The sequence below is a fragment of the Apus apus genome, chromosome 1, assembly GCF_020740795.1.
Source record: "Apus apus isolate bApuApu2 chromosome 1, bApuApu2.pri.cur, whole genome shotgun sequence".
NCBI classification, from domain to species: Eukaryota; Metazoa; Chordata; class Aves; order Apodiformes; family Apodidae; genus Apus; species Apus apus.
The window spans coordinates 61,936,644-61,952,226 of NC_067282.1; the positions used below are offsets into that span (position 1 = coordinate 61,936,644).

General features: G+C 45.6%; 2 protein-coding genes across 2 annotated transcripts in view; one reads left to right on the plus strand and one right to left on the minus strand.

The window, feature by feature from the left end:
- The window catches only part of SH3RF3 (SH3 domain containing ring finger 3), a 260,962-nt gene extending 259,288 nt beyond the window's left edge, over window positions 1-1,674 (minus strand). Inside the window, exon 1 of the mRNA XM_051616689.1 lies at window positions 1,279-1,674. Within this exon, the coding sequence (XP_051472649.1) occupies window positions 1,279-1,674 (396 nt within the window). The remainder of the gene's footprint in view (window positions 1-1,278) is intronic.
- Window positions 1-15,583, plus strand: part of SEPTIN10 (septin 10) — a 963,730-nt gene that overhangs the window by 320,372 nt on the left and 627,775 nt on the right. The window lies entirely within an intron of this gene.

The window sequence follows — 15,583 nt, forward strand, 5'->3', positions numbered from 1 at the left end:
CAACAGAAGCAGAGGGCAGAATCCCATTGTTTTTTTTCTTTAAATTTAACAAATCAATATTAAATACCTGAAGATCTTTGCAGGCTACAGCTTAGTAATAAAAGATCTGCCCTTCCAGATATATTGCCAAGCATATTTCACTTCAGACTCCAAAACTGAATTTTATGAAGCAATGCATGGCATTTGCCATCATTTCCTGCAGGCAAAAATTCAAAACGCAAGGTACAGGTCTATTATTTTTTCTCAGAAAAAAAAACAAACAGAAAATTAATGAATTGAAACATTTACTACAGCGATACAACTTCACAAGGCATCTCTGCATCGCCCTTTCCAAATCAAAAGCCTGGACACTGAACTACCACTCAAGCAGGTTTCATGGAAGATCAAAGACAAATACATCCACTGTACATATGACATTAGAAATCAGAAGGTCACAGTCTGTATCTCCATTCCAGTGTCTCCTGAAGAGGTCCTATAGTAAATTTTATCGTATCGAATTACATCTTACTACAGAACACTGACAGGAATTGATCTTGTCCCCTCTGAGTCAATGAAACGCATGCCATTGGGAGCACTGGGCACTCGACTGCAGTTTTAAAATAAATAAATGCATATGCCTTAACACTCTCCTTCAATAAATCACACAACTTATACATAAAAATGAAATTACGTTCCCTTGGGAGGTGAAACTTTGTTTCCAACCCCTCTCCATTCTGGCTGTCGGAAGGACCCGGGGTGACTGTAACCGCAGTGGCAGCGCCCGAGAGAGGAAGGGGAAAACTCGGGGGTGAGACGGCAGCGCCGGGTACCGGACCCGCCGAGCGTTTCCAGCGACTTAATCCCGCTCCGCCTGCACCTGACAGACACCTGGCAGAGGCCGACACGCCGGATAAAAGCGTTGTCGAGGCACTTTAGTGTTCCTTAACTCTCGGAGTTAAGCTCTGCTACAGCGGGGGCTGCTCGGGGGCCCGTCGGGGCGGCTGCTGCGGGACAGCCGGTACGAGCCCCGCAGAGGGGTACCGCGCCGGCCTCGGCCCCTCCCGCTGCCCGGACTACTACACCGACCGAGCTTCCCCTCGCCTCCCACCTTTACATCGGGGGACCGCAACCGCCGGCCGCAAGGGCGGGGAGGGGCACAGCCCCCGCCGCTCCGCGGGACGTCCCGCCTGGACGGCAAACCAGGACCGCCTGGCACCCCGCGGCAACGAGCACACGCCGGGCCGCGCTCCCTCGCCCCACCGGCACCCCCCGCCCCATCAGCCCCGTCCCGGCACCCACCTTTCCCAGCAGGGCGCTGCGGCTGGCGGCTGCCAGCTCCCGCAGGCTGGCGGCGGCCGAAGCGGCGGCAGCAGCAACAGCGCTGGAGGCAGCGGCGGGCTGGGGGTACGCGGGGGCCGCGGCGCTGGGGCTGCCGCTGGCGCCCCCGGCGGCACGGGGCCGCTGTCGGATGCCGTCCAGGAGGCGGACGAGGAGGATGTTGGCGGGCAGCTCGTCCACGCCGCAGCCCACCAGGATGCGGCACTCGGGGCAGCGCAGCTCGTGGCGGGAGCTGACGATGCTCTCCAGGCAGCGGCGGCAGAAGGTGTGCTGGCACGGCAGCACCTTGGCCGTGGTGTCCAGCCGCTCCAGGCACACGGAGCACTCCAGCAGGTCCAGCAGCGACGACTCGTCCATCGCCGCCGCCGGCTCCCGCTCCGCCGCCGCTCCGCCGCCGCTCCGCCGCCCCCTCGCCTCCGCCTCCGCCCCCGCCCCGCCGCCGCCGCCGCCTCCGCCTCCCCTCCGCGGGGCAGCGCCGGGCCCCGACGCCCCTAGGGCCGCCGCGGCGGGCGGCGGCGGCGCAGGGGGGGCGGCGGCAGGGCGGCGGGGGCCATCGAGGCGGCGGGGCTGCGCGGGGAGGCGGCGGTGGGGCTGCCCCCGGCGGCGGGCGGCAGCGGCGGCTTCGGGGGCTGCTTGGGCGGCGCTGCCCAGCGCTGTGCAGCGCAGCGGCGATGCCCGCGGAGCGGAGCGGGAGGAGGGCACTTGCCTGCCCGCGCCTCCTCCCGCCGCCCGGAGCGGCTCCGCTCAGCTCGGCTCGGCTCCGCTCAGCTCAGCTTAGTTCAGCTCAGCTCAGCAGCTGCGGCGGGGCCCGAGCGGCCCGGGGAGACGCCCGCCGCGCCTCCGCGCGGGGCGGGGAGCGACGGGGAGCCCCCGGGGGGGCGCCCGCGGCACGGCGGCCGCCCCGCAGGCGGTCCCCGCCCGCCCCGCCGCCGCTCCATGACTCCCTGTAACCCGAGCCAGCAGGGCTCGCCGCCCGCCTTCCTGCGCCGCGGCTCCCTCCTTTTCCTGGCGGTGGCCGCCGGACGGCCGCACGCTGCTGGGGGCAGGCCGAGGAGACCCCCTCTGGGGAGCCGAGGACAGCAGAGCTGGGGTGGGGGGTAGCCCTGCAGCCCGGACAGAGCCGGGCGGCCCGAGGGTAGCGGGCTCGCCGTGGCAGAAGGGTGCGGGAAGGGGTCGGTGGGCACAACTCGCCCCTCGGGGGGTCAGCGCCAGCCCCGCGGGCCGGGAGCGGGTCGGGGTCCGGCCGCCCCCCGGCCCCGGCATCATCCCTGGCGTGGCTGCGCCCCCTGGCGGGAGCGGGGGGACAGTGCGCGGGGCGCCGCTGCATCGCCCGGCCCCGGCTCCCTCGCCCTCGTGTGCCTTCTGGGCGCCTCCGAATAATGGTTTTGTATCCGTTACTGAAAGGTGGGGAAAAGAAGCGAGGGCCGGCTGGCAGGAGCGTCAGCCCCGCTGCCTCCTCTGGTGCCGTCCGGGCTCCACACAGTACGCGCGTTTCGGATACAGGAGGAGGTCCGTGCCCCGGGTCCCGTGTGAACCCGGGCACAGCTGGAAGGGGCGAGACCCTGGCATTCTGGTGTTAGGGGTCCAGGCTGGGTGCTAACCACAGGAGATCTTAAAAAATAAGATGCAGCCGCTTCTGCTTGTGGAGGGTGAACAAAACTCCCCGCTAGAGAAGCTGCAGGAGAAGCCCCATTCTTCAGATGTTTCGTTTGAAAAATGCCTTTTTGGCCAGCGTTTGCCTATTAGTACAATTAAGGGGCCTGCTTTGTTAGAAGAAATTTCTGCAGTGAAATAAATAGGCTGCCAAGGAGGTGGGTGAATCAACGCCCCTGGAGGTGTTTAAAAGATGTATAGATGTGGTGCTTAGGGACATGGTTTAAGCACTGGAGTTGGTAGACTTGAGTTAATAGCTGGTAGAGTTAGGTATGGTTGGACTCAACAATCTTGAAAGTCTTTTCCAATAAGACCGATTCTGTGATTCAGGCAAAAGCTACAACTGAAATACATCATAATTTTGCCAAGGAGAATTTTTCATTTGTGGTCCGCTCTCTAACCCAAGCTTTCTTCTGTACCTGTGCCTGTGGTGTAACAGAGCACTTTTGGATTTCGGGATTGCAATCCAAGTGCTTGCAGAAGCCCTATTTCCCTCTCCAGTGACACCTTTAAAATTGACTTTTTGTCAGAATTTTGTCAGGAAGGCTGCACAAAATCTTGCTGTCAGCTTTATGACTCCACAGCTAACTGCTGATGTACACAGCAGGATGACCATGCTGTGACAAGGGTAATCTAGGCATGGTAAAATTTACTGAGTTTCAGTGTGCAAAAAGCCATGAATCTCTTGCTGCTCTTGTGTTACTGTAGAAGAGAAGAACTAAGTGTAAAGCTGAAGAAAGCTCCTGATACAGAGCTCAGATCATTATTTGTTGCTGAGTAATGTCCAGTAATCTAACCTATGTCCTTGCAGAAGGAAATTCCAACTCAACAGTTTTAAACTATAAATAATACAGTGTCAAGGACTTGGGTTTCTCTGTAGTAAAACCGTTAATTTAAGAAAAGGTGTCATAGGAAACCTGTAAGGATAAAAGGCATTGTTACAGAAAGGAAAAAATACCAGAAAATCTGTAATGAAATGCGTAATTGTTTCAGCACCTCATATTCCTTCCTTCAAAGGTGAAAACTTAAATATCACTTCCAAAACATATAAACCAAAAGACTGTTACACACCAGTGTAAATCCAGAGTACCTTAAGCAATTAGAAGGGCACTTTTCAGCCATTCTTTCTTCTGGTTGCTCCAGAGCTTGCAGCCAAGCTAACCTGTCAGCAGGTCTCCCAGAGTTGCCCGTTACATATCCCCAAACCAGGAAGAATACTCTGGAGAACCAGCATCCAAAGATCATGAGAGGGTCCCTTGACATTGGGACAGCTTAAAAAAGGTGCAGATGTGAAAACCATTTGTTATTCAATAGGAAGCATTTCTGACACACTTCACATGAGACCCTGCTGTAATAATCCACCTGTAAAGCACCCTCTTGAACTCGAGCAGGTTACTATCACAGAGAAGCAGAAGCTAAAATGAAGCAAAGCCCTGCAGGGTTTGCAGCAACGCCTGCAAGGGGGAGAAGGTGAGTGAGCTCTCAAACCACTGCAGAGGACATGAAGGAGGATGGAGAAAATGGGAAACTGGAGAATCACAGGATCACAGAATTGCCCTTACTGGAAAAGACCTTTAAGATCATCAAGTCCAACCACACCTAACTCTGCCAACCATTAACCTAATTCTACCAAGTCCAGTGCTTAAACCATGCCCCTAAGCACCACATCTGTATGTCTTTCAAACACCTCCAGGGATGGTGATTCAACCACCTCCCTGGGCAGCCTGTTCCAGTGTTTGATAACCCTTTCCATGAAGAAGTTTCTTCTAATATCCCATCTAAACCTCTCCTGGTGCAACTTGAGCCCATTTCCTCTTGTTCCGTTGCTTGTTACTTGGGAGAAGAGACCAACATCCACTTCTCTACAACCTCCTTTCAGGTAGTTGTAGAGAGTGATAAGGCCACTCCTCAGCCTTCTTTTCTCCAGGCTAAACAACCCCAGTTTCCTCCGATGCTCCTCACAGTGCTTGCACTCTAGACGTTCCACCAGCTTTGTCACTCTTCTCTGGACACACTTCAGCACCTTGATGTCTTCCTTGTGCTGCAAGGCCCAAAATCAAACACAGTATTTGAGGTGCAGTAGGGAGAAGGGAAAATGAGAAGGAAAAAGAAGAGGAAAAAGGAAGGGAAGAAAGGATTAAAAGAGGGAAAATTTTATATGGAAATTACATATGGGTATAGAGATAAGTAAAAGCATACTTGTATGAAAAAGAGGGAGAGACTTGTGAGTTGGGCTCAAGAAAAAACACCTGAGTGTTTGAATAGCCTTTGATGTCAAAGAAGCATTTTCATGCTTAAAAAATTAGCGTGTGTTTGTGTGCTTCCCTGCGCCTGTACCTAAATGAGACTTAGGCCAGGCCTGAAGCAAATAAAAAGAAAAAAAATCATCACAGATACTTCCTCTTCTTGCCAAAGAGGCCTTGAGAAACATTATATTAAATATTAATAAATTAAATACTCAAAGTAATTTAAAGTTTGGAACTAGGAAAAAGATTAAATGCTCAGAAGCCTGCGATAAAATACATAGAAAGGAATGGAAAGAGATACAGAGGGTGTAACAGGTTTTAGTTTACTTTAAAGAGATGTGGATTTTATTAATTTCCTTGTCTCAGCTGCCAAAACATCTAGCTTCAGATTATAAATGTAAAGTGATTATTTGTGAACTAATTAACGTAATTAACACAGTTCTTAAGCTGAGGTGCTGTTTTACACAGGGCTGGAGCTGCACATTTTGCTGCACATCCCTTGGTGTGTTTGAAGAGTCAGCTGATAAGCAGCTCCTGTTTTGGGCTGTGGAAGTGACTTCACTCCGATGGTAGATGAAACAAATCCTTCTTGATGCACTAACTTTGAAGAGCACCCGGAGACAAAGAGACTCAAAAAGGCAAAATACTGTCGCAGGAGAGTGGAGTCCTACTGGGACTTTCCAAGACTACTTTTGTAGTTGTCCTTAAATAATAATAAAGCACTAGGTATTGCTTAATGTCTCAATTTAGAATAATTTTTTAAAAGCCTGTTATGCTTTCCTGATTCTTTTCCCTACATGATCTTTCTTGCTATTCTGTTCAGAACAGGAAAAACTGGCAGCTTTTGCTGGTTTTGGCTGTGTTTATGTTGGTTTCAAAGGCATTTTCTGGGGACAGTATGTGAACCTTACACCTTCAGCTTTGCCTTCATATATTTGCGTGCTGCTCTTGAAAATGGCTAACTCATTTCCAGCCTTCTACCAAATGGGATTCAATTCTATAGAAATTACTCTCAATCCCTCCTTGCATGCTCGCTCTGCTTGTAAGGGTCTACAGCACAGTAACTATTCAGTTTGCACAGCTTGGGAACATTTGCCTACTAAATAACTACAATAAGAGTAGCTCTTATTTGTATTATTCTTTCCTAACCTGTAAAGCATTATAAGAATGGTGGGCATTATTATTTTAGAATGAGTCAGTGTAATTAAACTTGCAGTGGAATATACAGCAGTCAATTTTTACTATTGCATTTTCTTTATATGTTTAAAAGATCGTTCAGTTATACTTAAATTAGTTGCTTTATTTACATTTAGATTAAAAAAAATTAAGGCATTCTTAGACTGCCAGAAAGAATTCTATTAATGCTAAGCAGAGGGAAGGAGGGGGACTTGTCAGCTCTGTGTTTTCTTCCTTTTGGTGAACCTAAACAATCTGGTATAGCTAGCAAAAAATGCAGAACTGATTTCAGACCACAGAAATACTCTGCAAAATGGACAAGTTTGATGATGAGATCTTCTGTCTGCTCCTTTGACTGAAGATGAGATTTCTGATGAAGATCTATCTGCCTATCTACATACACATCTCCCTCTATTGTAGAAGCCTAGCAATAGCTCTGCAGAAAGGCTCATTTTATATGTTGCCTGTCAAAAGATAGGTTGTACAGAGTCTGTGGCTGAAAATCCTTGTGGAAGCTACAGCAGGACCAGCTTCCCCAAAGTACATTGGCTGTTATGATACCTGTCCTGGCCATCTATGTGTGACAGCCTAGCCTTGCAGCAAGGTCTGAAGAGTGTATCTGAAATCCCCCATATAACATGGTCACAGAAAATTCATTCAATTGGACTCCAGATTTTTTTCAACGCCAGCTTAAAATAATAGTTAAGGAGGACATATCCTTAAATTTCTCTCCACAATATTTTAACACTGAAAGGAAAATCTTTGCTCGCTTTGTGTTTAACCTCAACATTAAAATCAGGAACGAAAGAAGGACATCCAAATACCTCCACTGATTCCTTATATGCATACAGGACATATTTGCCAGAGGTCAGAAAGATGTGTGTTTGGCAGTGCAGTGTAATGGCAGCAGACATTCAGGCAGGCTCTGCAGCTGCCCTGCATTATCTTCCTTGGCATCCCTGGCTGGCTGTTCTGTCCCCTCCCTTGCATCTTGCCTGTGTAGTTAGTAGGTCTTCAGGAAACTCATCCAGACAAAAAATAACCCTGGAAAAATAAAATTGACAATGAAATTACAGATTAATGTGAGAACTCTCTATATGAGGAAAATTACTGCATTATATTGTGGTTTTGCTTCAGTTAATGTGTGATTTAAAATGAGAGTACATGGTGTCCTTTCCTAGTATCAGGACAGCAGCCTATCAAACCACTGCAGTTTTTCGACAAGTTTATCACGTTCCTTGTCACTGGAGCTTTTTAAATATGCGGATGGAGGGAAACCAGGCATTCTCTGTTGTGCAGCTCTTGCTACACATCCAGCCCTCCTGGCAAGGCACTGCCCTTCCAGTGGGATTGTACAACATTCCTGTTGCATAGTTTTCAAGATGCATCTCGGGCTTTTATAGAATTAAACTTCATCTTTTACTATGACCTTTATTCTTTGAAAAGGCTGAAAAATAGCTTCAAACATTTATAAGACTGCCTTCTTTGCAGTAAATTTGGCATAAATGATGCAAGGAGCTTTTAATCTTTGTGAAAATGGGCTTGATGGAATCAAAAGCTGAAGAGGAATATTATTCTAGTCCTGAGGAACTTTCTTGGGTCGTGGCTATAGTGACACCCATTAGTTTCTTGGCCTATCAAGCAGTCAGTTATAGTTCAGCAGGATCATAAAAAAATGCATTCTATTCCTTCTCTTCACAGATTGTAAATTTTATTAAATTGCCTTCACTTGGCCACATATATTTTTCTTAAAAATTGAAAGATACTTCTGTTAGTGATGAACTAATCTACCTAGTTTATCAAAATACTTTTTCCAGTTCATTGATTTCTCCACTAATTCACAGGTAAAATTAACAACATATTTGAAGAGATCAGACAAAAACCTCTTCTCATGGTACTTCTCTGAGACTAGACTGTGGACACACTGCAGCTGCAAGGGGAACACCCCTCAGCTGGCAAAGCTGCATGGGTGCAGCCAGGCCAGCCCACTCGCAGAGGCCAACATAGGCAACATAGTTATTCCTCCATTATGGATTTCTTGTCACAACTGTGAGAAGACAAACTATTTCATCACTGTCCTACCACTAGTGAAACCCTTGTCCAGTTGTTTGAGATAAATCGGTTGCAGGGAATTAGTAGAGATTAGTGTGGTTAATGTATGTGGTTCTAATAATGAAGTTTTTAAGAGTTTAAAATGAGTTGTTTAATCTTTGTGTGTTGCAGTTTTTTCTAAAGGCCTGGTTGCCAGTATACTTACAGCTGATATTTGAATTTCTCAGATTTGTGTGTCCTCTTACAGACTGAGCCGTGTTCAGCTGGTGATGGTTAAAATTTCCAGCTTTACTGGATTTCCAGGATTACTCAATAACTCAAATTATAGCAGCCAGCCAAGAAAACTGATTTGCCTGGAGCTCAGGTTTTTTCCCGAGGCCCATCTTGCACTTATCTGCCCAGGACTGTGTGGGCACAGCAGTTGTGTTTGTGTCCCCAGGGCATGGCTGGTTCTCGCCTCTGCAAAGGAAGACTCCAGGTTTCCCCTCCCCAGTAGGGCCTGAACCATCCTTTTATCAGTGTTTTCCTCAGACTTTAACCAGCACATCCAGTCAGCAGAAATAGCTGCTGTGCCATTACTTAGTCAATGCATTATCAAGTTAACAAGCCATCTGAAGCTAAAACTTGAAAAAATAATGTGTGGTGATTGCTTGCCCTTTGAATTTGCTTGTGGCAAACTAATCCCAAATGCTGACATTGGAATGGGGAGGATGGTCGAGTGAGTGTGGTGTTGGCAGCTGATATGGCAGCAATGTCTGTGGAGATGGCAGCTCCCTGCTCAACCCCAGGACAAAGCACAGGCAGCAGTAGGGCCAGTTTTTCCATCTCTCTGGCCTGCTCTAATGGGATGGCTTTGAGCAGCACTGGAAGCTCACAGGGCTCCGCCTCTGCTGGGCATGCCAGCAGCCAGCTGTGTTCATCTCACAAAGCTTTTGGTCCCTTTTCTACATGCAGTTGCATTCCACTTTCTGGGTAGGTCAGTGTGCTGTGGGGTTGGAGCCTGTGGAGGTTACTGAGTGCTTTCGGTCCTGATTTTGGGCAGCACTGGGGGCCTGGGATGTGAAAGGACTTATGTCCTGTTTGCATCTTTTGAGACCTCATAACAGATGTCCAGTATCTGAAGGGGCCCTACGGGAAAGCTGGGGAAGGACTTTTGACAAGGGCTTGTAGCGGGACGACAAGGGGTAATGGATTAAAACCAGAAGAGGGGAGATTTAGGCTAGACATTAGAAAGAAATTCTTTAGTATGAGGGTGGTGAGACACTGGCACCAGGTTGCCCAGGGAAGCTGTGGCTGCCCCATCCCTAGAAGTGTCAAGGCCAGGTTGGATGGGGCTTGGAGCAACCTGGTCCAGTGGGAGGTGTCCCTGCCCATGACAGGGGGGTTGGATCTAGATGATCTTTAAGGTCCCATCCAACCCAAACCTTTCTATGACTCTATGACTCCATGGAAAAAATATCCTGCCCTGTAAAATATTTCATGTCTGTATCACACTCTTGACTTATATTTTTTTTAAAGGAAAATTAACTCTTATTTTCTTGTGGTTCAGGAATAAGTTTGAGTTTTATTTGTAGCAGTTTAGAAGAATGAGGATTAATTACCATATGTAAGAGAGAACACGTGTTCTTTCAATCAGCATTGACTTCTTTAAATTGAAGAGGGAAAACGGCAGCAAACAATGCTGCCAAAATAAATGTTTAATGGTGCACAAGGTTGTAATTTTCTCTCTAATGAGGCCTACAATGTCTAGGAACAAAATGGGTACCATCTCTGTAGACAGGCATGTACTTAGAAACATAAAGCTGCAATACACGGAGATGACTTTACAGTTGGAAGCTACAGACAATACAGGCAGAGAATAACTCAATAGACTTTATTAATATTCAAACAAGCAGCTGTCAACACTTCATCCCAGAACAAGCCAAAGCTCCTTACATAGCTTTTACTACCATAATAGTTGGGTTCATTGGCAGCAGATTTGAAAACATGCAGTACTAATGAACCCTCCCTGCTTCTCCTGGCCTACCATTTAATCCTTCCTAAAGTGAAAAACATTTACTACATATGCAATACCACAATCCCAAGAGGCTTCAGGTTCAAAAAAGACATTTCAATTTTGTTTCTTAGCAACATACAGCCAATAAAAGTGAAAGACTACACAAACTGTAATATGTTTTTGTTGTTTTAATCTATAATGCAGTACTTTGGCAGTGCTGAGGAAGTATGCTGCTACAGGACTGTTACAATGTCTCTTACAATTAAACGTATGCATTTTTAGTTTTTCCCATGCTAGATTACCTCCTGCAGAATATCTTTCTGAAGATTCTGTAATGTACTCATGAATAATAAATAAGGAGGTAAGTTCTGCTCTAATAAAGGCACACTTTGATAGGTTTGTAGTATGATCTGTTACAATGCAAGAGACCTTTTGATGCTTCATTGGTAGGTAGCATTTGGGCATCTTGTGAGGACTCTGAGTCAGCCAACCTCCAGTCTGGGGCTAAAAGGATTTGTACAGCACTTATTTCTTGGAGGTACAGTAGACATGGTGTAATGTTTTATTCTCCCCCCTCCAGTGGCTGATTGATGTGACAGTAACCAGTGTTGTGGTTTCTTGACTTTAATGTCACATGGAGGAAGAGGAGGAGCCAAACAGGTCTCCAAAGGCACATAGAGAAATATGGCCTGCAGAGCTTTCAAAATTTCGCTCACTGAAGCTATAACTCTTCCCCTCTGTCATTTGGCATAATTGCTTCCCCTGTACCTGCAAAGTGGAATAGGAAATATGTGGTATTTAGCTTCTTCCTATGCTTTTTATCCTTCTCCTGCATGTATTTATCTTTAACATTCAGAAATGACTCATCTCTAGAAAAACTGCAGTACTTGTATTCTTTAAGTTCCTGGTAATCACAGTTCCAGCACACACTGTGTTTTCAATAGGCAAATGTTAGAAAGGTGGAAACAATGAAATTCACTATATAAAGAAGTGCTGTCTTTCTGTTTAATGCAGCATGTGAGAAAAAAGAAAATAGCAGAAATGGTGTCCTGTCTTCCATCAGCTTGGAAATACAGGATTCAAGAAATGCTGCAACGTTTCCAGTTCACACCATGATTTGCCTTCCCGGGGAGCACATCATGTTCCCTACATTAGGCACTTCTACAGAATAATTTGTATTTTCTAGCAGTGGGAACTGAAAAAAACAGTCAGAAATATTCCAAGAAAACTGGTCTGAGAGGAAGCCCATAAGTATCTAGCACTATGGATTTAACTTCTATATTATTTAACATTGAAGGTAGCTAAGGAAAACAATACCACACAGAAACACCAGGTGGAACTAGGAGGTGAGGAAAGAAGGAAAGAAAGAAAAAAAGTCCTATTTATAGTTGGCCAAGTTTTCTGAAGAAATACTTTTTCTAAATGCAGTCTTGGTAGAAAAATATGTATTTACTTATATTTCACTAATTATCAGCTTCTCTGGGTGCATACAAAATTTAACAGGCTGATTGGCTCTTTAAAACAAAGAAGCAAACAATCTACACAGAAATAATGAATATGATAACTCAGATTAATACGATAACCCAGCTTGACACCTCCCTTTGCATGCAAAATATGGTGGCAAGACATAAACTGTCCTCATACTGTGCTCTAATTAGCCCATTTTTTTTAGAAAAGCTGAACACTTAGTAGCTGTTGCTGAGGTCAACTGAAAGTTGTGGTTGCTGCCTGCTTTTGAAAATGAGGTAATAAAAGTTGTAAAGCTCCGTCAAAATAGCAGAGGAAATTAATCACATGGTGAAAGGGCACAATCTCTCTCATGGAAATAGTTAATTCAGCCAACTTGAACCATCTCAATAACATGAAGAAGGATTTATTTTTTTTCCTTGTAGGGACCAATGCAGTGCAACTCCCTGCGGATCAATAGCTAACCTCTAATTTGCACTTAAACCCTGAGTAGGAAATCGCCCTGAGCTGTAGTGAAACGCTGCCTACACATTTTGCAGAGGGCAAGGAGCCAAAGATAATCCCAACGCAAAGTTTTGAAGCAGCTTCTGCTTCTTGCCTCGTGGAGAGCTGTTAGAAGAGAAGATGCTTTGTTGTGGCAGCTCCAAATAATCTCTGTCCTCAGCAAATAGGAGGGGTGCACATCCATCTCTATATAGAGAAATTATATTAGGAGGTACTTTAGATTTTGTATCTTTAGCTTTTGCGTATTTAGCTTTTGCTTCTACAGGAACACACTTGCAAGATCCTGAGATTTGTAGTATTCAGCAAAATGGATGATAAAATCCTCCACTGCTGTTCATGTGCCCTGTGCCTATTTTTATAACTTTACATTAGCTTTGATACCCATTTAGGTATCACTGTTAGGATTCAAATGACTCCCAAGGTTGAACTTTTTACCATTAGACAATCCAGAATACATTCAAAGGTTGTTTTTCTTTAATATGTCAGTGCATTATCCTCACAAAGGCACTTTTACCAAAAAAAGTGATTTTCCTACATCTGATGTGTACGTGGAGGCATTCATATTTTCTGGATAAAAGAGGCATCAGTCGTACTGGCTTTTCTGTGTGAGTACCTCTTCACAAATCAGCATTCACTTTTCATACACTTCTCTGGGATTTACCTTGCTCATGAGCATTACAATCAGAACACTTATTTGCTAGATCACTTACAGAAAGAAAACACAAAAAAAGGTCTTGAATATAATCAAAACACATTCTCTCTAATTTTGCAGTGTACTCAGCTTTCTATATATATATATATTTATTTATTTATTTTAAAGAAGTGTTTTTTCTACTGTTTTACTTTTTCACTTTTCATTTCCCATCTGAGAATCCAAATTATAATAGCATGTATCTGGAAAGCCAGTTCATACTGTCTTACCCCTTCTGTAATAATTCACCCTTGTGCAAAAAAAAGTTAATGTGGCCCAGCAGAGCAGCAATTATACCTCATTTCCAGAGCATAAATTATACAGTCCAGGGTTTTGCACATTAGGTTTTCCACCCCATAATTTAAAACTGGACATAATCAATAACATTAAAGACTCTACAACACTGTCTTTTCAGACCACGTTAGCATGCTGTCTGTGCTACCATGTGTTGTAAAATTCTGCACAGAGAGGAAATGCTGGTTCAACAAGACAATAAATTTGAGAGAAGATCTCCTTTTCCTTTGCAAAATCATATTATATACTGTTTTCTCAAAAAACTTGACTGGGAGCTTATCTCTGTAGGACTAATGCAGAGTGTAATAGAGGTGTCTATAACCAAAGACAAGTTTATAATAGGTGTGCAAGTAACAGAATTTGATCAATATTACTAGAAAATCAAACACTTTGGTCAAAAGTCAGGTTGCTATTTTTTTAGGAAGTCATGCAACAAAAAAGTGGAAAGGCAATGTAATGTGACCTGTGTGACAGTTTTATACCACTTCATGCTGTCTGTTTATGCAAATGAATTAGCCAAGCCTTGTAATATTAACACTGTGAGCCAAACTAATATAAATATTTCTGAGAAAATGAGCTGGGGAAAGAGATAAAGCTTTACTGCTTCCTGCTTTTACTTTGACTTCAATATGGTAACAAATGTTAGTAATACACCAAAATGCAGAGCTTAGAATATAAAGGTGTCCCCTCTGCTCTCTAACAGACATGAGGACAGTGACTCTTCAAGATGCACTGCCCTGATATATATATATATAAAAATACTGATCATCTCCGGGAATATGAGGGAAGATCATAGAATCATAGAAGGCATTGGGGTGAAGGGACCTTTAAAGGTCATCTCTTCCAACCACCCTGCATGGGCAGGTACATGTTCAACTAGATTGGATTGCTCAGAGGCCCATCAAGCCTGACCCTGAATGTCTCCAGGAGTGGGGCTTCTAACACCTCTCTGGGCAACCTTTTCCAGTGTCTCGCTATCCTCATGGTAAAGAAATAATTCTTCCTAATGTCTAATCTAAATCTATCCTGCTCTAGTTTAATACCATTGCCCCTCATCGTATCACTAAATGTCCTTGTAAAAGGTCCTTCCCCAGCTTTCCTGTAGCCCCTTCAGGTACTGGAAGGCCACTCTTAGGTCTCTCTGGAGCCTTCTCTCTCCAGGCTGAACAACCCCAACTCTCTCAGCTTCTCTTCATAGGAGAGCTGCTCCAGGCCTTTGTGGCCCTACTCTGGACTCACTCCAACAGGACCATGTCCCTCTTGTGTTGAGGGCTCCAGAACTGGACACAGCACTCCAGGTGGGGTCTTATGAGAGCAGAGTAGAGGGGAAGAAACCCCTCCCTTGACCTGCTGATCACACTGCTTTTAATGCAGCGCAGGCTTCAACTGGCCCTCTGGGCTGCAAGTGCACATTGTTTGTTCATGTCCAGCTTTTCATCTACCAGTACTCCCAAGTGCATTTCTGCAGGGGTGCTCTCTATCACATCATTCCCCAGCTTGTATCAATAATGAGGATTTCCCCTACCCAGATGCCCCTACCTTGCACTTGGTCTTGTTGAACCTCATGAGGTTCACATGGGCCCACTTCTCCAGCTTTTCCGTATCCCTCCTGGATGATACCCCATCCCTCTGGCATGTCAACCACATCAGTCAGCTTCATGTCATCTGCAAATTTGCTGAGGGTGCCTTCAATCCCACTGTCTCTATCATTGATGAAGATATTAAACAGCACTGGTCCTGGTATGGACCCCTAAGGGGTACCACTTCAGTTCTGTAGATGTAAAGATCCTTCATCACTACAGAGTATGGAGGCTGTAGACAGTGACTAAAACAGATCTCAGCAACTACTGGCACAAACCTTTAGAAGCACAGAGGAAAAGGAGACATATCAAGCATGCAGCTATTCCAGCCTTGTTTATGCTCACACACACACAAATCAGTATACATCTCTGAAGTGTTGACTGGGCACACCAACAAGGTATTTTGCTGTAAGCACGAACATGAAGACTTAGCTGTGAAGTGTTGAATAACAATGTAGGCAGACTCTACCATCAATACCTCAGAAGTTTCTGAAATTCAAACCAGTGCTGTTGGTTCCTGTACCTTCTGGTGGACTCTGGCAAAGCAGCTACCACGTGTCTTGGGAAAAGAGGCCCAAACAGCTGAACACCTTCCTGACAAAGAACA